General features: G+C 37.1%; 1 protein-coding gene and 1 pseudogene across 8 annotated transcripts in view; one reads left to right on the forward strand and one right to left on the reverse strand.

Annotated features, from left to right (window-relative positions):
* ANGPT1 (angiopoietin 1) overlaps nucleotides 1-20737 on the reverse strand; it is a 356431-nt gene extending 335694 nt beyond the window's left edge. For 4 of the 8 annotated variants that reach the window (XM_049093342.1, XM_049093343.1, XM_049093346.1 and 1 more), the window contains exons 1-2: nucleotides 20358-20521; nucleotides 20032-20188 (exon numbers count right to left, since the gene is read on the reverse strand). In XM_049093342.1, the coding sequence (XP_048949299.1) occupies nucleotides 20032-20188; nucleotides 20358-20390 (190 nt within the window). In that variant the 5' untranslated portion in view covers nucleotides 20391-20521. Of the gene's footprint in view, nucleotides 1-20031; nucleotides 20189-20353; nucleotides 20522-20633 lie in introns of those variants that run through there. The other 4 variants (XM_049093344.1, XM_049093347.1, XM_035702221.2 and 1 more) reach the window with 4 other exon arrangements.
* LOC112662580 (U2 spliceosomal RNA) lies at nucleotides 6247-6369 on the forward strand (annotated as a pseudogene).
* Nucleotides 20738-25776: the final 5039 nt, after the last annotated feature.

Consider the following 25776-nt stretch of genomic DNA (forward strand, 5'->3'; position numbering starts at 1 on the left):
TCAATGTCACATCTCCTCTTCCTTTCACTCTTCTACTTCCCTCTTTCAGTTTTATAAAGGGATTACACTGGGCCCACTAGGATAATTTCCCCATCTCAAGATTCTCAATTTAATCACATCTGTAGAAGTCTCCTTTGTCATGTTAGTACCATATTCACAGGATCCTGGATAAGTATGTGGACATCTTTGGAGGGCCATTATTCTACCTACACAAAAGCTTTTTCAGGTTTTAAGCCAGGACCCAAAAGATCTGAGTTAACATGAAGTTAGCTGAGAATCAAGGATATTTTATAATTTATGAGTTTCTGTATTTTAGCAACAACAGGTAATCATGTTAAAAAATATTTCTTTCTTAGGGATCTTACTGTCTTATACCCAATATTGCTCCTTTCTTCTCTCTTCTCCATTCAGGGAAAGAGTAGGAGTGTAAGTGTATGTGTGTAATTTATAATGTCATTTAACAAGTGCCAGAGAATATATGAAGATGTGGGCTTCTATATCTAAAAGAATATGTATGCTTAATAAATACACTTGGGTTCTTAGGCTGAAATCATAACCACATGGCAATCAACACTTCATGGTCATGAGAAATCAAGGGCAGCTCATGCAGCATTACAAGCTGATCTGAAGATAAGCCTGGCTTTGCTATTTTACAGGCCTGTGCTCCTTGGACAAGTTGCCTGAGCTTTTCATGACCTATGTTTCTCATCTATTAAAGGAACACAAAAATGCCTGCCCAGAAGCTTTGTTGTAAGAGTTAAATAATACAACATCAGCAGTAACATTTTAAAATTCATGGCATTAGGCTTTTATAATGGGGAGGGCACCAGACACCCACACACATGTTCTACAGCACCTTACTTCTCAAATGCAGAAATTAAGCATGACTTATATAAGCTAGGTATTACTGCAACCTATAAAAAAAAAACACTAGATAAAATCTCTCATATTTAGTCTAACCTGCTGAAACAGTGTTTTAAAAGGTAAATATAACTATTCCTAACAGATATAATTATTCATCTATTCAAACACATACAAAAAATCGTGAAATCTTTTCATTGGATATGTTATAAAGCCACCTTCTAATCAACATCTCTACAGGAATCACTGATGGTCTGGAACTCCCCAGTGCATTCCCATGGGCCCAAGGTGTCAGCCTTAATCTTTTTCTTTGTTGTCATTATTCCCAACTACTGAAGAACAGAAACCAGTAACATTTGTGATCCTAGGGTTCCAAAGTAATTTCTAATCTTCCCCCCGCCCCAAACTATAGTCACCTTGAGGATATGAGTGCACAAGATATTCAGAAATCTGAAAAAGGTTAAAATCACATTTTCTTTGAAATACTGAAATGGTCCTCGGGCCTCTTCACCATTTAGTCCATTAGAAAACGTGTATATAAATTAATGCCAGGACAAGCAAAGGCAGGCTCCAATTATTATTAATAATATGTGCTTGTGGATACTCATCTCAGCTAATATCAGGGCACAGATATAAAGTAAGTAGCCATTAGATGACAGACATTGTATAGAAATCAATCTGGGCCTGAAGTCAGAAAGCCTTCACTTTAATCCTGCAAGTTGGAAGGGCATGTACAAATAATTTATTCCAGCTCCCTTAAGTTGTTGATTCATTCACTCAGAAAATATTTATCCAGGCCCTACCATGTGCTGGGCACAGTTCTAGCCACTGGGAATAAAATGAGCAAAGGAGACAGTGGACATAAAGCTAAGAAGGTATGTGCACAGAAAGTGCAGGCTCCACAGAAACATTTGTGATGTATATGAAGTCTCTTCTCTTTTTAAAAATAGAATATTTTATTCCAAGGTTTGTGAAATAATCAGCTTTTAGAAAATAATTGTGAGAAAGGTGAAACATTTGTATAAATGAATAACAATTCAATAAATATTATTTGAGTGTTTCTCTTTTCTTGTATACAAAAAACCCTTGATAATCTTGAGTTCAATAAATATTGATATGTAACTTTTTTCTTTTAACATTTGATTTTTGACATTAACACTTTAATCTGTTCCATTTAAATGAATTCTGCTCAATGAGAGAAAAAAAGCCCAAACTTGCATTAAGCAATAAATAATCTAGAAATCAGTGATTCTGTCCTTTTTAAAAGATTACTGTTGAGTTTGTTTCAGCCTTTTCTATTACTATATCTGCTGAGTCTAGTACCATACCAGGTTATTACAAATATCCCAATTGTTTACCAAGTTTTCACTTGTTAACATGAAATCTGCCTTTTTGCTCTATTTTCCTATATTCTATTAGCATTTAGAAGATGTGTTGGCCTTCCTAAGAGATTTCAGGGGGTAATTTTGGTTACATATAATTTTTATTTTAAATGCTGATCTTAAAATCAAATGGCCGATGTTTCTCATAGCTGGTTGTTTCTCACTTACATGGGACCTACTGAGCAGGCTTTCTGGAGAAATGACTGATGTCAGGGCTAACACAGGGTAGTAACAAGATGAGCCTGAAACATCTTATAGTGCCAGAAAATAAAGAAGTGGTAAAAAAAAAAGAAAGAAAGAAAGAAGAAAGAAGAAAGAAAGAAAGAAAGAAAGAAAGAAAGAAAGAAAGAAAGAAAGAAATGTTAAAAAGATGGTTGTCATAAGGACACAGGAGCTAGAATGAAGATGTTCCCACTGGCCAAATCTGAGACCATTTAAGCATCAAATTAATTAAGGTCAGTAATTAATTATAAACCATTGGAAAAACAGAAACTTACAAATCCATACCAATAATAATAAGATAAATAAATGAATGGAGAAGAACTTTGCTTACAGGAGAATGACAAATGTTGACTGGAATGATATGAGGGGAGCAGTGGGAATAAAAAAATCATTATTTTACATTTTACATTTTACAACATTTTACAACAATCACAGTAGAGACTGAATAAATGTCAATGGATGCTAAATTCAAAGGAATATTTTGCTGAGAAGGATATGTGCATGGTCTTAAAATGTCTTCCTGTAGATTGCTTTGTAGTTACTAGAATTTAATCATGAGGAAGTATCAGACAAACTCAAAGTAAGGAATGTTCTATTCAAAAAAGGTGGGGGAGCAGATAGTCTTCCAAATGTCAATGTCACAAAAGACAAGGAAAAACTGTGAAAATTTTCCAGGGTAAAAGAAGCTAAAGAGCCAGGACAACTAAATGCATCATCTTATCCTAGGTGGGATCTCATAATAGAAAAGAGAGAGAAAATACTACATATAGGATAGTATTAGGTCAACTGACAAAATAGGAATAGAAATACTAGTTTAGAGAAACATTGTTTCCTCAATGTTAATTTTCCTCAAGTTGAAAAATCTTGAAAAAATATATAATAGAATATTCTTCTTCTTCGAAGTACACACTAAACAATTGACAGGGCACTAGGTGGCTCAGTGGGTTAAACATGTGCCTTTGGCTCAGGTCATGATCCCAGGGTCCTAGAGTGGGCTCTCTGTTCAGTGAGGGAGCTTGCTTCTCCCTCTCCCTCTGTTGCTCCCCCTGCTTGTGCTTGCTTGATCTGTCAAATAAATAAGTAAAATCTTTTAAAAAAAATAAATAAAGACCCACAATGGAAGCAGATTTAAATGACTCAGAAAAACAAATTATGTAGTATATAGATAGATGAACATAAAAAGGTAGATTTAGAGAAATGATAGAATAGAATAGAGAATGATATAATAGTATTACACACATCTGAACAAATGTATACAGATATTTCTTGTGGTTATATTTGAAATTTTTTGAAAGTTTGAAATTATTTCAAATAAAAATGTTAAATAATAATTTTTAAAAAGTGAAATAGTGAAACAATGGGGGGAAATGTGAAAAATCTTTCCTCTGAACCATCTTACCAAAATAGATTTTCCCATTATTTTGTTGTTTTACCTAGGTAATTCCTTTCGTAGTAAATGGTTTGAATTATTTATTTGTTCATTTGCTGATTATCTGTCTCCTTAGGAAACAAAATCCCCGAACACACATTATCCCCGAGCACAGGGATAATGTTTATTGTTTACCACCACCAGCATTTAGCTTAGTGAGTGGTATAATGTAGGTACTAAATAAATACCTGTTTATTAGATGAGGGAAAAGCTATTGATTTTTATATATTTACTTTAATATCTACTTTATCTTTTGTTTCTAATTTTTCATAATGGGACATGTGATACTTCTACAGTGTGTGATTGAATGGAGTGGAAAATGAATATATTGAGTTTACTTATATAAGTAAGGGTACTATTAGAGAAGGGTACTATTAGAGAATTATTGTTAAAAGACTGTGGTATCTACATTCAAATGACTTAAAATTTAATCAAGAATAAAGCAAATTATGTTAACTCTAGAATTCAAAACTTAGGCCCAAAGATGATACAATATTATTAATCTCAATAAATGCAAATACTGAAGTAAAATAAAACTTGTATAAACACTTCCGGCTTAGTATCTATATCCACACATGTGGATTTTTGGAGCATAGTCATATAATGAGTCATTTATACAGCTAAGAAGCTGGGAATCCTCATTTTTAGAATAAATATTGAAATTATGACAGCTCTTTAAACATTGAAGTAGAAAATTTGAAATTTTCAAAAGAGAAATAAACCATTGAAAAATACCAGCTACTTGTTATATTAAAAATGACCTCACCTAATTAACACTGAGTGACCTTAGTGTGTGATTACTTTTGGTTATTCACCAGTGACTTCTGTCCTTCAAATATCACAAAATACCCATGAACATATACAAGAAATAAAATATATTTTTGCAGTTGTTTTACTTAGCAAAAATTATAAAATATATCTACCTCATTCTCATTTTTAAAGTTCTAAACAACAAAAAAAAGTGTAAGAAAGAGTTCCTAAGCACAAAATAGCTAACCTTTTAAGTATTGAAACTAATTTAGAGAAAAAAATAATATAAAAATAAATTGTTCCCAACTTTCGGCCTGATAGAAAACCAACTATATAGTTGAGCAAAACTGCCAAAACCAATCATTTAGTTTTGCTGATTCTGCCAGAATGAACTCCTTTGATACGAAGTGTTGACAGTTAAAGTGGTGACCCTGGTGGCAAGCAAAGAGTGACAGACAGCAGCTCCACTAGTCTGAGGCTATGGTCCTGTCTGAGGCAAACGATGAACTGGTAAACTAGCCAGAGACTCAATAGAGAGTTTTAGGATGAGGGGCAGATGGGCGCTTGAGTAGTAAACATTAACATCACCAGAGAACAATATGAAAATAAAAGCAAGGAAACAATTACATATACAATAGCAGCAAGAAAAGATAAAATATTTAAGAATACTTTTAACAAAAGAAAGTAAAGATTTGTAAATTGAGAAATATAAAACATTTCAGAAAGAAATTTAGTCAAAATAATTAGAAATTTGATGTTCACAGAAGACCCAATATTATAAAAATTTCATATCTACACAAATTGATCTATAGATTAACGATAATTCTCATTAAAATCCCAGCAATCCTTTCTGTAGAAACTAACATGCTGATTTAAAAATTTATATGGACATGCAAAAGACATAGAATAGCCAAAACAATTTTGAAAAAGAATAAAATTGGAGAATTTAGATTACCTGGTATCAAACCTTACTACACAGTAATAATGACTAAAACAATGTGATAATATTGTATTGAGAGGCAGACAGATCAATAAAACAAAACTGGGCAGCCCCAGTGGCGCAGCGGTTTGGCGCTGCCTGCAGCCCAGGGCGTGATCCTGGAGACCTGGGATCGAGTCCCACATCGGGCTCCCTGCATGGAGCCTGTTTCTCCCTCTGCCTGTGTCTCTGCCTCTCTCTCTCTCTGTGTCTCTATGAATGAATAAATAAAATCTTTAAAAAAATAAAAAAAAATAAAAAAAAAAAAAATAAAACAAAACTGTCCTTACATTTATGCCCATTTGGTTTTCTACAACAGTGCCACAAAGTCAGTTCAGTGGAGAAAGCACAGTCTAAAACAAACAAACAAAAAAATGGTACTAGGACATTTGGGACAATTGGAAATACATTTGCAAATAATAAGATAAAAAATTAAAATTTAGACCCCATATTATAACTATACATAAAATTAAATCAAAATATATCAGAAACTGAAATATAAGAGCTAAAACTATAAAATCTATAGAAGAAAATATGAGAGAAAAATCTTCATAATCTTGGGTTAGACAAAGCATTCTTAGACATGACAGCAGACACACAAGCCATTTTAAAAAGCTCTGACAATTGCTTCTCGGCCTTTTGGCTAAGATCAAGTGTAGTATCTGTTCTTATCAGTTTAATAAAAAGCTCTGACAAACTGGACTTCATTAGAACTAAAAACTTTTGTTTATCTAAAGATACTATTAAAAAATTGAAAAGTCACAGACTGGAAGAAACTATTTGAAATCTACATATCTGATAAAAGACTTATACCAAGAAAAATTTAAAAAAAAATATATATATACATATATATAAATCATACAACTCAATATTAAAAAAAAAACAACCCAATTTAAAAATGAGCAGAAGACTTGAGTAGTTTGCCAGGAAAATATGTTAACAGCTAATAAGCACATGAAAAATATTCATTTAATTAGTTGTTAGAAAAATACAAGTTAAAACCACAATGACAAACACCACACACACCAAAATAACTGTAATTTAAAGACCTATAATACCAAGTGTTGACAAGGATGTAAACAAACTGGAACCCTCATACATGCTGGTGGGAATGTAAGAGTACTGCCTCTTTGGAAAAGTTTGGCAGTTCCTGAAAAATGTTAACCATAAACTTAACACATGAACCAGCAAATCCTTTCCTAGAAATCTACCCAAGAGAAAGGAAAATTTACATCCAAAGACTTCTATGTGACTGTTCATAGGAGTCGTATTGACCATAGCCAAAAGCTGGAAATAATTAAAATGTCTATCAACTGGTCAATGGATAAACAAACTGTGGTATATCCACAAACTACTATTTCACTGGGATACTATTCAGCAGTAAAATGGAATGAAGTACTGATCCCACTAGGCCTGATCTGAAATAGTCTTTTGAGAATTTATGGAGAGTGATGGAAAAGTTCTAAAATTGAGTGGTGGCTATGGTTGCACAACCATATAAGTTAAAAAAAATTATTCAATCACACCCTTACAAAGGGTATATTTTATTTATGTTAATTATATCTCAATTAAGTTATTTTAAAACAAATGATTTGCTACATGATGAATTAACAAAGTGAGGAAAATACCCTGAAATAACTGTTTAGAAAAATCTAATGTGCCCCCTGCATATATTCATCACCCACATACCCATATATTTTCATTTTACATAGGGGCCCTTCCCCATTAAATTGTATCATGAAGCAACCATTTTGTAGGATAGGGTTATTACAATAAAAGACTTAATACAACGAGGTAAATTTTGTCCTTTAAGCTTAAAAATACATTCCTAGGGGATCCCTGGGTGGCTCAGCGGTTTAGCGCCTGCCTTCGGCCCAGGGCGTGATCCTGGAGTCCCGGGATGGAGTTCCATGTTGGGCTCCCTGCATGGGGCCTGCTTCTCCCTCTGCCTGTGTCTCTGCCTCTTTCTCTCTGTGTGTCTCTCATGAATAAATAAATAAAATCTTAAAAAAAAAATACATTCCTAAAACACCTGGAAGGGATAATAGCTTTGAGAATGTTTTCCCAAAATGGAATTATACTCTGCATACTCCACTCCATCCTCTATCCCTAGGCTGAACCATGGGGTGGGGCAGTGGTTAAGATAAAGAGATCAGTAAAATTTTGAGGAATCTGAAAACATAGGAATCTTTGGCTACTCTATTTGGATAAAGCCCAAAAACATGGACAAAATCTCTAGATTTCTCGTGTTCAAAAAAGTGAACAGAGAGCAAAACTACCCAGAGGGAGAATCTAGGCAGAAGGCCTCTGAGAGCTCTGTCAGTTTCCTATAGCTCTAGAGTAGCAAGAAAGCAGCCAGTCTTGCTCTGTGCCCTCCAGAGAGGTGGATAAATAGCTGAGAGAGGACCAACTCCAAGACTCTGGAAATTCAAAGAGTGAATGCTCCCAAATCTTACTATTACATAAGCTCCCTAGCACACTGATAGGATTCTGGGAATCAGGGAAGTAAGAGCACTGAAACTCTGAATTTCTCAGGTAACATCTATTCCTCCTGGCAAATAGGGGACCATGAAATTAAAAAAAAAAAAAAAAAAAGTTTGGGATGCCTGGGTGGCTCAATGGTCTGCCCTTGGCTCAGGGTGTGATCCCAGGGTCAAGTCCCACATCAGTACTTCTTCCTCTACCTATGTCTCTGCCTCTTTTCTCTGTGTGTCTCTCATGAATAAATAAAGAAAATCTTTTGAAAAAAGTTTGCTTACAGAGAATAAACAATAAGAAATTACATTTATTTCACATTAAATCTGTAGACTGAGATTTATGTCTGTTTTACAACACTACGGAGTAGTTTCTCAACTTTTTTTGTACTATCACCACCACCCCCCACAAGCCTTCTTAGACATTTCTTCCATTATTACCCTCCTCATAAAATTTTAATATCACAAATATACCATATATATATTTATGTGATGTATTTATGTATGTGCTGTACATAGAGAGTAAAACTTTTTTTTTTTTGCCTCCTTTAAGAACTTATTTTTACTCAGGAGCAATATCACTCTTGTTCAGAAAGCATGCTATAAAGTTTCATTTAATGGAATATAGGAAAAAAATAGGTTAAAATAGGCTAAATAATTGATATTAACATACAGCTAGCACTTTACCAAAAACCTTTTTTTAAGATTTTATTTATTTATTTATTTATTTATTTATTTATTTATTTATTTATTTATTTCACTTATCTGACACAGAGAAAGCACAAGCAGAGGGAGAGGGAGAAGCAGGCTCCCTGTCGAGCAGGGAGTCCAACATGGAGCTCTATCACAGCTCCCTGGAGCCCAATCCCATGAGCTGAAGGCAGATGCTTAATTGCCTAAGCCACTCAGGCACCTTTACCAAATATCTTCTTATATAGCATTTCATTTGGCCCCTTCTGTAAACTTGTAAAGTTCCTAGTTTTCACAGATAATTAAATGACTATTCTACTAATAAGCAGTTGAGCTGAAACTGGAACCCAAAAGTTCATCTCAAATTCTATATGCTCTTTCTCTTTGACACTCTTCATCAGGGAACATTCTCTTCTGGGAATAGTAGCACCTCCTCCTTTAAATCATGTAAATATAATAAGATGAACCAGTAGAAAATACAGTAGAGGGAATCACTCTGTATGGGAGCAAAACTGAGCAAACAACTATTATCCTGTTCATCTTTAATTACTAGGATTTGGTGTAATAGCTTAAGAGATATTAGATATGCAAAATTCAATGTAAAAAAGTAATATGCAAAAAAAAAAGAAAAGTAATATGCAGACCACCAGGAATTTTCAATGGCTTTGTTTACCCCACTACTGAAATTGTTATATAATTCTAGATAAGTGTACTGGCATTTTAAATAGTGAGAGGCTAATGTAAAAAAAACATGCAAAAGATTAATTTAAAAATTATAACTTACAAGACATTAAGTATACATTTACAAGCACAAAGAGGAAAAGAGAGATTAACATGTACTCAGTATCATACATTAACATATATTCAAAGTCAAAGCTTTGTCTTTCATTGTTATTAATGAGCTATAGCCTGCCCCAAAGAACTGATTACAAACCTAAATCCATAGTTTATTTTTTAGCTATAAAGTTATAAAGGAAGATTTGTAAATAGTATTTCATTATGGCTATATTTATAATTCACATTCAGACTCTAGGCATGAATACCAAGTCTTACAATGTATTTAATTGAAATAGTCCATACAAAATTCTTATGTCAGTACTATTTATAAAGGAATCACCACTGCACTATTTCTGCAATCTTAGTAGGATCACAAAAGGATGCTACTTCAAGGACTGGAATTATAAGTTTACGACTGATTTGAGGAGCTTTTCTTAGCAGCAACCATGTAAGATAGCAGCTTTCTTTTTTCAGTGTGTTCCCACTGAACATATTAACCTTGAGTGTGTTCCCACTGAACATATTAACCTTACCTTCTGGGAGAATACTTAATATTTTAGAAAACAAGATTGAGAAGCCAACAGCAGACAACCTGAAACAAATCTCCACATACAACGAATCTAGATGTTTGTGCCACAAAGTAAGGAAGAATACAGAAGGTTCCCACTCCAGAACTCCAAAATCTATAGATATGAATTAGGGTGAATACAATCTTAGTAATCATGGATGCCTTGGCTTGATCCTATACTTCTGGTGCAAAATGAGAAAATTAGTAGAACAAATTGTTGGGTGAAAGACTGCTCTGAGAGCGGGATGACAAATGCCCTTGCAGAAAGAAGAGTTTGGCATGTTTGTGGAACTGAGAGATTTTGAATATGATATTAAATCCTCTTTGGGTTTAGGAAGAAAGTTCTTCATGGAAATCATTTGAAAGGTTTTAACTTGAATCAATTATGCTATTCCTGGTTCTATTTGGCATAATACAGACCACGAAAGAATATTATCAATAAATAAATGGTAGGGATAAGAATAATTCAAGTAGTAACAAGCAGCAAAAAAAAAGCATACAGGTTAAGTTAGACCAGTTTTAAGAGTGTTTGAATTATTATGCATACAAAATTGATACACCAAAACACTTCTAGATCCCAACTTCTTTTATACTAAAAAAGCATAAGCTACTATGACCCTTCAAATTCAGGAAATTCAGAAAGAAGTGTGGTTTTAAAGAACTATTTAAAATTCCCTTGATTTTTAAAATAATATTTTTCTTTAATATCCTGAAAAAAACATTTAGATTGTATGGCTGTGACTCAAGTCTTTTCAAAAACGTATAGTGAAATAAATGTATAAATGCACCAAATTTAAGGTGATGGTGTTGAAATGTAATAGTACTCGAAGACAATACAACATTTTTACATGCTACATTATTGTTAGAGGAAGGAAGATATCTATATAACTATCTACATCTGTTACATATATGTATATGAACATTGATAATTTTGACTGAATTGATATATTTCAGTCAAATGGCATGACAATCCAATCCATTCCAATAGTTTTCTAAAAAATATAAAATTATTTACTGAAAGCAGTTGTCAGCACAAAGTCTAAAAAAATGCCTGAATCAAATAAAGGAAATCAATTTCATGATTTTAATATAGTTTTTACTCAATTTTTTTCCCTGCCCAAATAACTGTATAAATTGAGTAAGAGCTGACTAGATTTGTATAGCAAGAAGTCAAAGCTAATGAAGATTATAAGAACCACAGAAAAATTAGAAATGATTAGATGAAATATCTCAAAATGTTAAAGATTAATCATATCAATATAAAAACAGTAATAAATATAAAGTAGTGGATAAAAATATAAATTAATTTTAAAAATGAAAATTTCATACTCCGGTGAAAATGTGAGAGGTTAAGTGGTTAGTGAACTCCGTACAGGACTTGACAATAAATGTTTTAGATTTTGCAGGCTACAAAGAGTGTCATAGTGATCCCTGGGTGGTGCAGCGGTTTAGCGCCTGCCTTTGGCCCAGGGAGCGATCCTGGAGACCCGGGATCAAATCCCACGTTGGGCCCCTGGTGCATGGAGCCTGCTTCTCCCTCTGCCTGTGTCTCTGCCTCTCTCTCTCTCTCTCTCTCTCTGTGACTATCATAGATAAATAAAAATTTAAAAAAAAAAAAAAGAGTGTCACAGATTCTTTGTTTTTGTTTTTGTGTGTTTTTTTTTTTTTTTGAACTTTTTAAAAATGTGAAAACCATTCTTGGCTCAAGGCAAGGGCCCTGTCTTATTTTCATATCCTCACATGGTAGCTTACTAAATATAGACAGATGGGCTGAAAGATGGGCTTAATTATCTACTTATCTGAGTTACAAAACTGTCAAATTCAAGAGTAGTTTGCAAAAGATGAAAAAGAGAAACGATTCCCAGAATTGTCTTTCAAATGTGCACAACTGCAAGAGTTGATTTTTCAATTTCACATTTTTCTTAGACCAGTATTTCATCAAACACAAATCTTCACATTATTAATACGATCATTATCCAGAGTGTCAATGTGCTTTGAAAAGAGAGCTAATAAAACAGTTAAGGCTGTCTCTGAGAATTGCATGAACTGAGTGATAGATATGGCTTCAATTTGAACCATATATTGACCACATTCTTGTTCTTTCCTCCATCCCTTCCATCAACCACCAATAAAGAGGATATTTAAACTACCTGGCTTGCAAGCAACTTACCAGGCAGAAGATTGGGAAAAACATGCAAACCTGAAAAGCTAGTACCCTTCTTGAGCTGTAAAAAGACATGAAAAGAGGGGGAAGGGAACAGAGTAATTTGTATTGCCTTAGCTGTTCTTTGGGTGCTTACCGGGGAAAAGAGTTGGCACCACAAAAACTGCCCTCCCAGGAAATTCGGAAGAAGGCTCAGAATCTAGAAGATGCGCAACTGCTCATTAACTGGAGTTGCTTCACAGCAGAATGTGCAGATTTATCTGGGACGGATCACAAGTGATAGGGGCAAGGGCATGTCTAGTCTAGAAAAGGCAAGGACCAACCACAGTTTGCTCTGAAGTTAAATTTAGTATAGAAGAGAATCCTAAAATTTCTGTGGGCTTTTAAGAGGTTATAAATGTGAGGAAGGCACATTATTTAATCCACCAGCCCCCAAGAAGGACCTTAACATTAATTATGTGGAAGAGTTTCTTGAGTATAGGTCAAATGACTACCATGCCATTAAATTTAATAGAAGCCCAGATGCGCACTCCAACTACCCAGTGTAACATACTATATATAGTGCCAACACTGTGACCATTGTGCTATGAGGGCAATAACAACTGATCACCAAACCCACTGGGATCACTAACAGCTAGAACCAACATAAAAGTTCTCCTGGACTACCTGGGTTACTTCCTAGTACAGACAAGTGGGCAATCACATGCCCAGACGTCCATATCCCCTTTCCATTAATGCCTCACAGGTTCCTAGTATCATAAGAAATAAGAACCAGGAAGAAGAAATGGGAAAAACCTTGACGATAAATGAAGCTTGATATGTAGGTTTCAAGTGGACTTTAATACTTAAATTTGTTTGAAGAAACTTCAATATCAGTCAATGGATCTAGAATAAGTTGTCTGAGCTAGACAAGACAGCAGGTGCCCCTTTTAGCAGAGTATTTTGTATAGTTACAAAATGGAAGCTTCATTTTGCTTTACTATTGTAAATAGTAAAATATCACAATCATAAAGCATCATATCAGATATACTGAAAAATAAAATGGTCTTTTCCTCAAATTGAACAGTTAGAATACAAAAACCTTCAAAATTCCATCAGAAAATATAGACATTTAGAAATTCAGAAACCAAAAGATAATTAAAAAATATGAAGAGAGGGGCAAGTGGGTGGTGCAGTAGCTAAACCTCCAATCTTGGCTTTGGCTCAAGTCGTGATCTTAGGGTTGTGAGATAGAGCCCTGCTTCAGGCTCTGTGCTCAGCACACAGTCTGCTTGAAATTCTCTCTCCCTCTCCTTCTGCCCCTCCCACTTATGATCTCTCACTCTAAAATAAATAAATTAAATCTTTAAAAAAATGCGAAGAGGATATGGGAAAAGGATTATTTAAAAATGGCAGTGAAAAAGCCTTCAATCCAAGATTGTGTTTGAATCCCTCACAGAATAAATTCTAATTTATTCTTAAAGAATAAACACATAGGCTCCCATAGAGACCAAGTAAATTCTCCCCCCATACCAATACTGAAGATACTGTAAGTTAAGTAGTGAAACATATGAAGCCCTCAGGAATATTTTAAACTAACAGATAAAAGATTAATAAACCAAGCAGAAACAATAAATAGCAAAAATTGAGCTGTATTTACCAGAGATATATTGGTATATATAGGTTGACAACAGTTCAAAGGTTGCAACTGTCAGGTGAAGATGGCCCAAAACAAATGCAAAATGGTAATAAAAATAGGCTAAAATTAAGAATATATCTAGAAGTTCATGGAGTGCTTCTATAAGAGTCAATCAAGATTATGATAGCACAATGAATGTATGTAACAACTGAAAGAACAGAGGGTCTTTGGTCTGGAAAAACTAAGACTTAGTATAAACATGATATCTGACATCTGTCTTCCAATAATTAAAAGGCTGTTTCAGGCAGCCTGGGTGGCTTAGTGGTTTAGCACCGCTTTCAGCCCCGGGCCTGATCCTGGAATCCCAGGATCGAGTCCCACGTCAGGCTCCCTGCATGGAGCCTGCTTCTCCCTCTGCCTGTGTCTCTGCCTCTCTCTCATGAGAGACACATGAGAGACACATGTGTCTCTCATGAATAAATAAATAAAATCTTTAAAAAAAAATAAAGGGCTGTTTCATGAGCAGATGGAAGAGAAATCAGGTTTATCCTACGTGTCTTCATAGGCATTTGAGAACTGAATTCATTATAGTTGGTGGTAGGTATAGGGGACAGATCTTTATCAAATGACAAAGAAAATTCTAACAATAAAACTGCTTAATAAAGTTGTGTTGTGTGGCAAGGAGTTCCTCATCACTGCAAGTACTTACAAAGAGGTGGGACTCAACTGTAACAATTGAGAGATTTCACATCAGATATAGAGGGCAAGGTCAGATAGCCCTAGATCTCCCTCAATTCTGTAAATCCTTGATTTTATTATACTTTATACCCTTCCACAGATAAAATGATGAAAATAGGATGTTTGTAAATGTTTCTCAAGCCATTTCGTTTTGTCTAAAATGTTAGGACCGTGTTTCCAACTTTCTGAATTTTACGACCACATTTATTCACTCCTGTCATAGAGAAGATGACCAAGGGTGAAATTATAGGGAAACCAATGATCTGAAGGGTTTCATTAAGCAAGGAGTCTCAAACTCAAAGGCCTGCAGGAGTCAGGTGGATACTGCAAATTGTTGATGTGGGCAGGTAAATTTCTCTTCTACTTTTGAACACATCACTCTCCTGAATGTTTTTGTTTTCCCCATCTTGGTAAAAGATATGACATCTTACCTAATGCTAGTTGCTATAAAAAACGAAAAACAAAACAACAACAACAACAAAAAAAACCCAAAGTAATAGGCCAGTGCATGTGTTTGTGCTCAGGGGATGTCTGTCTTCATTCAGGTTCTTTTTGTCCTGTAGTTCTGAGGGTCTAGAATATTCCAATTCAGCCTACAAAAAAGGAAAAAAGAGAGCGTAGAGATTCTATCTCTTTTTTCTTCTCAAGTCTTCTCAAGAATAAAACCCATTACTTCTGCTCTCATTTCAGTGGTGAAAATCTTTCACATCACTTGGATAAAGAGGGGCTGTGAAATACATTACCTGGTTAAGAAGATACTTTACAATGGCAACTGTATAAAAGAGAGAGCACAAATAATTATAGAACAGCTATCTGTCTCTGCCACATATTGACATGAAGATTTTTTTTTCCTCCATTATGAAAGAATCAACTGTGCAAGGGTGGTGATAAACGGCTACAGAGAGGAAACCTCAGTGAAGTGGCTTGAGCCATATAGCACACTGAAGAACACATGTAGCTGCCACTTTGCCCCTTAAAGGGGATGGTTGCTGCAATACTCCAGCTGATTGTCCCTAGTATTCACCACATAATATGCACTCAGGTAATATTTGTTGACTATGAATACAGGCAGAATAAAAGAGTCCTAGATTAACAGATTCTCTGATTTTTTTCAAAATAGAAATTTAAATGTTTATATAAAATTTACTGAATTTTAAATTTTAGGGCATAAAAAAACAGCCTTGCTACAAACAAAATACTTCCATGCTGAATTCACACTGTGGGCAACTATTAGCAAGCTCTGTATAACAGTTACCATGAAGCTTTTCAAAAGCTTGCTAAACTTTTTCAAACCATTTGCTTTCTTCAAATGATTATATTTTATTAAAAAGATAAGCAATAATACTGGTTTGTTTAGAACATTTTTCCTACGAATCTACAATCCTTCTCATGGTTAGAAGACTTCAGAACATTGTCTTCTAGACATAAATATTTGCTTGGGTACAATTTTAGATTCTAATGAGGATGAAAAAAAATAGATAACAAAACAGAATATATTGCTTCCCAGTTTAATTTTATGCTGGGGTATTGGAAAGATAAGGAAAACTAAATGAAATAGAAATGAAGTGTCTGCAAAGTGTCCGCAGGCAATTTGACTTTGGCAGGGCTCCTTGGGTCCAGTTCCCCAGCTCTTGTTTGTTTTACCAATGGGGAAATTTTCTGGTTTATCTCTGAACATTTTTTCACAAGTTAAATGTGACATTTTCTCTTTCCTCTAACGCTGTCTCGTCATATTGTTTCTGAACCAGTGGTATCCCTAAAGCTTTTTCCAAAAATGGAAGCTGTGAACCTAATTATTTTAAAAATCAGCCATGGGAGTTATTTCTCTTTACTTTGTCACCCAGCTGTCTGGCCCTATGCATTGCATTGAGTTTAGAAGTAATTCTACCCTCATTGAGCATTCAAGTTTGGTTAGAATTGGTTGGAACATATAGCTTAGCTATTCTAAAATGCTTAACCAGAGTTTTATTTTCTTCAAACAAACAAACACAAACAGAGTCAGGCTGGAACTTTTCAATCAAAAGTAAAAAAATTTGCAACAAAAATCAGTTCCTGAAAGTAGAGAAAAAATGCATTATATCATCTAGCTTTGAAGAACCAAGATACTTTTGCTAAAATACCTTCCCACGTTTCCATTTTCCTAAATGTTTAAGTTTACCTGGAAATCCAAGCAGGGTTTGTAGGTTCTGATAAGGAATTTATGACCTTTCAACATTCATTCAACTAATGCCAATGAGAATCTACTGATGTGTCAAGAACTATTCTTGCTGAGTAGGCAAAACTCTACATCCAATATACACAGTCCCTGTCCCACAGAGTTTGCATATGAGAAAGAAAGGACATGAGACAATTTAAGTAACTTGCCAAAGTCACAGAGCTAGTCAGGGCTAGAATCAGGATTGCAACTCACCCATTTATTTACTTAACAAATATTTATTGAGCACTTCTGGTGTTCTAGGAACTGTTCTGAGACCTACTGATATAGTCCAGTCCTCTGCCCTCATGGAGTTTATAACCTGTTGGAGGATTGGCACAATAATTCAAACAAATAAACAGGAATCACTCCATAGTGACAATTTACTTAAATGTAAAACAAGAAGGTGACAGAGTGATTACATTTGTGAGAAGAGCACTCATGCTAAGGGACCATCTAAGAGTTTCTCAATTTTGGCATGATTCACACTTTGGGACTGATTTCTTTGTTATGGGGGACCAATGGTCCTCCTGTGCACTGTAGGATGCCTAAAAGTATCAGTGGTCTCCACAAACTAGATGCCAGTAGCCTTTTCCAAGTCCTGACAGTCAAAATAGCTCCAGACATTGTTAATGTCTTCAAGGTGACAAAATCACACCTAATTGAGAATCACTGACCTAAGGCAAAGTTGTTCAGGTAGGATCAGATTTGGTATGTGTTCAAAAGAAGATCATATTGAGTAAGTAAGAGAGGGGTAGGAGATGAAGTTTTAAAGGAAAGTGAAGTTCCCACCAGGCAAGGACTTTTAGGTTAAGGGAAAGAATTCTGATTTTTTTTTTTTTATAATTAAAGTTTGTGGTATTTTTTTAAATTTTTTTTTAAATTTATTTATGATAGTCACACACACAGAGAGAGAGAGAGAGAGAGAGGCAGAGACACAGGCAGAGGGAGAAGCAGGCTCCATGCACCAGGAGCCTGACGTGGGATTCGATCCCGGGTCTCCAGGATCGTGCCTTGGGCCAAAGGCAGGCGCCAAACCGCTGCACCACCCAGGGATCCCAAGAATTCTGATTTTATCTTAGGCTGCCTCTCACTAGGTTGTGGTTGTTGTTGGTGAATAGACACTGAGATTTTTCTCCATCTTTATTTTTCAAGATCTCTTCACCCTCAAGCCTTTCCAGCCTCTACCCCAAGTCTCACATTCTCCCAGTTCTTTGGACCACCCTCATCTGTTCTATCCTGCTTTTCTCTTACAGGTTCCTAGGGTTTGTCACTGCTTGCTTGGTTGCAAGCATCTTTCTCCTTCTTGGTGTCTTTTCCCTGTGGCTCTTTGCCCAGAACACACTGTCTTGCCATTCTTGCCTGGGAAACCATATTCAGGCTTTCCGAGATAGTTCGAGTATCTGCCTCTCCAGGTTGTCTTCCGCAACTTTTCTGAAGGCAAATACTACTGTATATGGTAGTGCTTTACTGTTCTTCACATCTGAATCAAGTTCTTCACTCTCACTGCAGTTTCCCAAAAGATGTGAGCCAAATCTCGGTCATCTTTGATTCTCCAATGACTACTCAGTGCCTGACAGGTATATAGGTTTGTTTTTCCACCAAAATCCATGTTACTGTTTTGAACCTTCTTCCTCACATAATACTACGTAAGAAAAATTCTTTCTCTATCATCTTTGAGAGATGCATTTTTCTATTTTTTTTTTAGTAAATACTAATTAGTACATTTTACATAAATAAAATGTACAGATCTTGGCAGTACACACATTCACTCAAATTTAACTACTTAGAAAATATACTTTCAAAATTTTAATTGCTATGGGCCACTCCTCTAAGAAAGTTAGCTAGCACATAGACACAACTTTAACTCTGTATTGGTTGGATCTAAATCAAGGTTACAAAAGCAACAAATATGAGGACCACAATCATTGAGGGAGAGCAGTACACTCCAGTTGCAAGTAATACATTTAAAACTTCTCTTATCCTACACCATAAGCATCAGGGCCTGTCCCACCCTGCAAGGATTAGAATCCAATCATCTGGAGTAAATAGATCAAGGACTTTATAAACCACAGGTCTTATAAACTTTCCTCTCACAAATGCATCATTTTAATAAATGTCTTCAAAGCCAATGGTGCTGATTTTATGATGTGTATTCATATAGTCAATGAAAAGGCTGAGAAAAGAGAAAGCACAATAAAACCTGCCAGTTGATGAGTCAAATAGTAAGTAATGTGCTGCTTTATAAACTTGGCTGAGTGATAAGGAAATATTGGACTAACAAAAAGATGACTACGAGACTCTTGCATTCAGATTTGATCCAAATCAGAACAAGGCGAGGTCAGCTGGCACTGTGTTTTGCACATAGTAGGCATTTAAAAATATTTGCTAAGTGAATGAATATGCTTTGCCTCTCACCTGTTTTCCTAATATTAAAATATCTGATAAATGTACTTATATCCTTTTCCCTTGAATCACACAGTTTGAACTTGGGCAAAAACAACAAATCTAAGCAGCAGTTTCAGTTAGTTAATTCTAAGGGGAAAAAAAAGTAAAGTATGTGGTAAACTTAGCCTTGAATGCAATGAAACCATTAAAGGCCTTCTTCAACTTCCCTCATTCTTCTGCTTGAAGATAACTGTGTAAACAACATGGACAAGAACTCACATGGACAAGGCAGAGCTGGGTGTGAGCCCTTCCTCTGGAGTGTTTGCCAAGGGCTAAGAGAGTCCAAAGGAAGCAGTACACTGTTCTATGTTCTCTTAGCTACGACTCATCAGAGTCACCATCATCACAAAACACTTACTGCAGCTGACCCCAGGACTGCCATAGGAAGGTCATTATTCAAAATGATCACAGCTGCCTTCTTCCCCTTAACAATTGTAAATTTACCTAAGACAAAGAGGTGGTTCAGTATACCGGGCCCATTTTTGTATTATCAATCACGGAAGCATATAATTGAAGATCAGAGTTAAGTCAGGAGATTCTCTGTATTAATAATCCCTTACAATAATAACAGTAAATTGGAAGAAGTGGCTTCCTATTTTCTTTTCATTTCATATTTTCACTAACTATACCAGTTGTTTGAGTTGTGTACATTGTCAAGTAATAACGATGACGTGTAGAAAGAGCCTAGCTATCGAAGGTTTCCAAAAGCTTTTAGAGTCTTATCATCGTGAGGTCACCTGGGTGGCTCAGTGGTTGATCCTCTGCCTTCAGCTCAGGTCCTGATCCTGGGGTCCCGGGATCGAGTCCCACATCAGGCTCACTGCAGGGAGCCTGCTTCTCCCTCCGCCTCTGCCTCTGCCTGTGCCTCTCTGTGTCTCTCATGAATAAACAAACCTTAAAAAAAAAAAAAAAAAGACCATGATCATCGCCCTTTCAGGATTATCTGGTGTCCATAATCAGCGTAGGTACTCGACAAAGCAAATGAAACACACTATTCCCTAAGTTTTAAGAGCGTGTATGACAAATATTTCCCCCAGCCCTAGCTAGTTTTAACTCTACCTACTGTACTTTTGGTAATAATCCAAATAAGCGTCATCTTTAAAGTTGCTTTCGCTGGAAGGTCCTTTGCCTCCTTCCGATCAGACCCCAGGGATGCGGCAGAGATGGCGGCTCCTAAGCTGGCCACCACCGTTATGCGGCCCCAGCCTCGGCATCTTTCTTATAAACCCTGCCTCTCCCGCTCTCAAGACACGGGAGGCCGCGGCCTCTTCCCTGGAGTCCAAGTCGGCCTTTCGACTGCCTCAGCCGATAACCTTCGAAGGGGCGCTGTGCGACCTACAGTGGAACTGAAGATGCCACTCACTCCCCTCGCGTTCTCCCGGGACGCTCTCCCGGCACCCAGCCGCCACGCCGGAACGAGGCAAAGGCGCGGCGCGCGCGCGCGGGCGGGGAGCGCCGCAGCGGCTGACGGAGGCCTCCCCGACCAGGACCGGAAGGACACGCGGCAAGATGGCGGCCACAGGCCGCGGGACGCCACTCGCTCCAGGCTTCGACGACAAGCCGCGGGCGCCCACCGGACAGGTTTCCACGCGCGGAAGGGGGAGCGGCATTAGGCAGCCACTGAGGAGACAAGGAGTAGCAGGAGCAGCTCCGGGAGCAGCGCCCCCAGGAATACCGGGGATGCTGACGGAGCGGCGCAGGGCGGGGGGAGGCAGGCGACCTGCGCTGGCGGCGCTGACCCAGAGACCGCGGGGGCGCCCGACGCCGTCCCCAACCCCACAGTCACCCGCGGCGCTGCTCGGAGCGCCCCTGCCGTGGAGAAGCCAGCCAGAGCCTTGACGGGAAGGCCGTGCCCTCCGGCACGCCCACAGCTGCACGCAGGCCTAGCGGAGGCGTGTGTCCCCTTGCGGGCCGGCCCCCACCCGCTAGCCGCGGCACGCTCCGCGCGGGAGACCCCCCACCGCCGCTGCGGACGGAGGAAGGGAGGGCCCGCGGCTGTCACGGTCCCCCAGCCGGCGCCGACGGGATGACACCACCGCCCCAGCCTGGGATGCCGGGAACTCTTTGCCTGAGACTTGCACCCCAGAAGGCGCAGGCAGCAAGGGCTGGCCTTCCGGCGGAGGAGCCTTCAGAGCCAAGACTGGGACATCTTTACAAACGTATACCCCACCCACGCAGCCCTCATCAGACTTGTGAAACTAAAGAACAAAAACAGAAGCTCTCAGCCTAAGCCTTTGCTGAGCTTCAAAGTTGACAGCCAACACCAACTGGACAGACATATGAGTAACCCATCTTAAAAATATATTTTTTCAGACCCCTTTGAGCCATCCCTCTGGTGCAGACAGGCCATCCCCATTGAGGCCCAGCCAAATCGCAGACTTATCAGCAAAATAAATCCTTGTTGCTTTTTTAGGCCACCAAATTTGAGGGTGGTTTGTTACGCAACGATAGAAAACTCATACATCCTGCGTAATGTCTGTATAATCTGCTATCCCTCCAGTCCTATCATCAGTATCCTAAATTCAGGTTCTCATCACTTGCCTAGAGTTTTGCAGCAGCTTACTGTTTTCCTTTCCTATAGTCTCTCCCTGGTTGACTTTCATTTCCACAATTCTCTATCTTGCTAACTTACATCTTGTTTATATTACTCCCCAAAATACAGAAAAGATTTAAGCTATGATCTGAGAAGTTCTCAACATCTTTCTGTGGTTCTCAATTCTGGCTGTCCCTTAGAATTACCCAAGGAATTCTTTAAACAAATGCCTGAGCCTCAACTCAGATTAAGATTCTTACTTAAGTGGTCTACACTGGGACACCAGTAGTTGTTTTTTTAAAGTTCTCCACATATGCTAAATGGTGGCCAAAGTGAGAACCATCAAAGGCAGAACATGCACTGATGTGTGTAATGAGAACACAGCCAACACCAATATCCAAGGGATAAGTAAAGGATGAAGGTGAAGACTGATCCAGAGGTTTCAGAATTAGAGGAATCAGAGAATTAAAACCTCAAGAAAAGGAAATGACAGGGAAGTAGAAATAGAAATTTTAGGAAGATATTGAAGATAGTTCAGAATATTCAGGAATTCCTTATGTTGTTTTTTTTTTTATTATAATAAGATGATGAATACAGTTCTGATAGGCAAAGTTAACTCCCGAGTTGAAACAAAACTTACTTGTATGCATGAGGACATGATTTCATTTCACATTTTAGCAAATTCCCCAACCCTATCTAATTAATTAGTTCAGCAAACACATATCAAGTGCTACTGTGTGTCACACATTATTCTAGGAGTTGGCAGTCAACAGCACAAAAGTCTTTGCCCTCAAGGAGCTTACATTCAAGTTGGATGTGGCAGACAATTAAAAAATAAACAAGTGCATCATAGGTCAAAGATTGGTAAGTGATATAAAGAAAAATAAAGGAAAAGGGAAAATAAACATGAGGGCAGAAGAAATAGAGGATGGAATATGGGGAGTATTCTTTTAAGGGTTCAAAAAAGGTTTCACTGGTAAAGTTTCCCTTGAGCAGAGACCTGAAAGAAGTGAAGGAGCCAGTCATGGGATGCCTGTGGGAGTGGTGCAAGAGGAACAAAGAACAAGAAAGAACATGATGGAAGTTTGTGAGGTACAGCAGGGAGGCCAGTGTGAGATGAGGTGCAAGAGATAACAGGAGCAAAAAAGAGTTTCTGGAGTGGGAAGGAGAAATTGTGATAGACAATGGTTCTTCTTCTTCAAGTACATTAGAATCACCCAGGGGAGGTTCTCAAAATACCCTTGCCCAGTCTGCACCCTTGGACATTCTGTTGCAATTTATCTAGAACGAGCCAGACAGCAGCAGTTTTCAAATACCCCTAGTTTATTGAAAACCGTTGCTGTGATGATTTAAATGGACTGTCGGTCACTGTAATTCTATGGATTTGCTCTGAGAGAGTTGGAAAGCCACTGAATGGTTCTAATGAGAGAAGAGGCAGAATCCGTATTTCAACTAGTTAACTCTAATTGCTCTGTGGAGAATAGACTGTATGGGGCAAGGGCCAGTTTAGACCACCTATCTATTTTTAACATTTTCCATGATGGACATATGTAGCTTTTGTATTAGTAATAGAAATCTCTTATTTAAAAAAAATTAAAACAGATTGAAAGCATATCTATTAATGAGAAATAGAGCACTATATTCCCTATTATCCATCTGTTCTTCCAAATCAATCTCAAAGATTTTCATGAAGGCAACAGGCTGTGTATTATTTTGCTATAGGTACCATAATAAAGTACCACAAACTGTGTGGCTTAAAAGCCCCAAATCCATGTATTATTTTGCTCTAGGTACCATAATAAAGTACCAGAAACTGTGTGGCTTAAAAGCCCCAAATCCATGTGTCAGCAGTGCTATGCTCCTTTGAGACACTGGGTAGAATTCTTCCTTTCCTCTTCCTAGCTTCTGATGGTGGGCAACAATCCTTGGCATTCCTTGGCTTCTAGCTGCACTAATGTTTCTGTTTCTGCCATTCCCTCATCATCTTCTCTGTTTCTTTGTCCAAATTTTGCTTTTATAAGGATACCGGTTGTATTGGATTAGAGCCCATCTTAATCACTTCATCTTAATTTGGTTAAATCTGCAAAGACCTTATTTCCAAATAACATCTTATTCTGAGGTATTGGAGTTTAGGACTTCAACATATCTTTTTTGGGGGAACACAATTCACACCATACAGATTAGTTCTATGAAATCTTTAATAATAAATAATAGAAATGGTATCATGTACCACCTTTTCTATCAAGGCAAAAATCTACAAAGAAAAAAATAGAGCTATCTCCAAAAATTGATAAAATTCCTAAATGAAGGGTAATTGACCTGAAGAGGAGAGACTATGTTTTTTGAACTCTGACTTTTTTCTATTCCCTCAGACGTTTCTCAGAGAATGACTGAAAACTATATGAAAAGATTTAGTTATTTTTGGTGACTTTCATGGAATAGGAATTTTCAAAAAAAAAAAAAAGAATATGAATTTTCAGTGCTTTGGTGGGTTGATGTTTAAGGGCTGGATCCTTTATTCTTTATGGCTGTAAAATTCCTTCAACACAGGTTTATTGAAATAGAGAGTCAGCCACACCTTTCAAATTGGTTTCACAGTTCCAGAGTAGGGGGAATTAGAAACTTAATTAACATTAATCTGAGGGGCACCTGGGTGGCTCAGTGGGTTGAGTGGTTGAGCATCTGCCTTGGCTCAGGTTGTGATTCCTGCTCAGCAGGGAGCCTGCTTACCCCCTCCCTGCTTGTGCTCTCTCACTCTCTGTCAAATAAGTAAATAAAATCTTTTTAAAAATTATTCTGAGAGGCTGCTTAAAACATTTTCTAACTTGCTAAACAACTTCATTTTACCCAGCAAAGTCATTTGTTTTCAGCATCAGAATGTTGTTAGGCTGACAGATGAACTTTATAGTGTAGCTGAACTTTGTTGAATGCTAGCTTTGAGAGCCAATAACATGCAAGCTCCATAAAGAAAAATTCAAGCAACACATAATGCTTAGCTTCAAGATACCCCGAGGCAAAGCAAATCCTTATCAAGAAGCCACTGGTGATTCTAGTAACCAGGTTGAGCTAAAATTAATGTGTTGACACACGTGCTGTACAAGGAAAGCGAGCATTCTGTCATGGGACAGAAAGCAAAAGAAGATGATGAACAAACACCTACTTCTCGATATATTATCAAACATCATGTTTGGAATTACTCTAAAAGTACACACTGTAAAGTATAAACTGTGTTTGACCCATCTATTATCTGGATGTTAAATAACTCCAAATCATTTATTTCCACTAATCAGCTGCTACACATTTTTCCCCAGCTCCTGCCATCTGCTTTTAATTACCAAAACAGTTTGCAACCCAAATTGAAATGATAAAAAGTTAATTATCACAGGCTTTCAGCTTACAGGTGTAGTCAAAAAGAAAATAAATAAGCAGATTTATTTAGTTTCAAAGAGAATCAAGCTTGCATGAACCCAGAACATTGCCAAAATTACCTTATTTCCTGGACATTTTGAGAGTTCATGAACGAAATCCATTCCAAGTAAACAGCTGTAAAATAAATTTGGATTAACAATACTAACAAATAGTGTTATTTTGGGCAGGATGGTGGAAATAAAGTTAAAAAGACCCAAACAGATTTCATGAAGAGAAGTATGACTATTAAGAAAAATTGTGCCCCCTCCAACAACAACTAAAACTGAACATCTGAAGTTAAATAGCATAATTGTTTCAGCATCTAATAAGTTTACCTTTATATCATATTTACATAAGTTTTGGGGAAAAGAAAACCAAATGCCTAGTTTTCATTTTCAAATAAGAAACAATCAAGATAAAAACAAATGAAATTAAGGTTGTTGAGTGTCTCCCATGTTTTCATATGTCACAAATTCAATCCTGCAAACAGTCCTATGGATAATATTTCTCCCACTTTAAAGATAAGAAAACTGAGCCTCAG

Source organism: Canis lupus, chromosome 13, assembly GCF_003254725.2.
Source record: "Canis lupus dingo isolate Sandy chromosome 13, ASM325472v2, whole genome shotgun sequence".
Taxonomy (NCBI): Eukaryota; Metazoa; Chordata; class Mammalia; order Carnivora; family Canidae; genus Canis; species Canis lupus.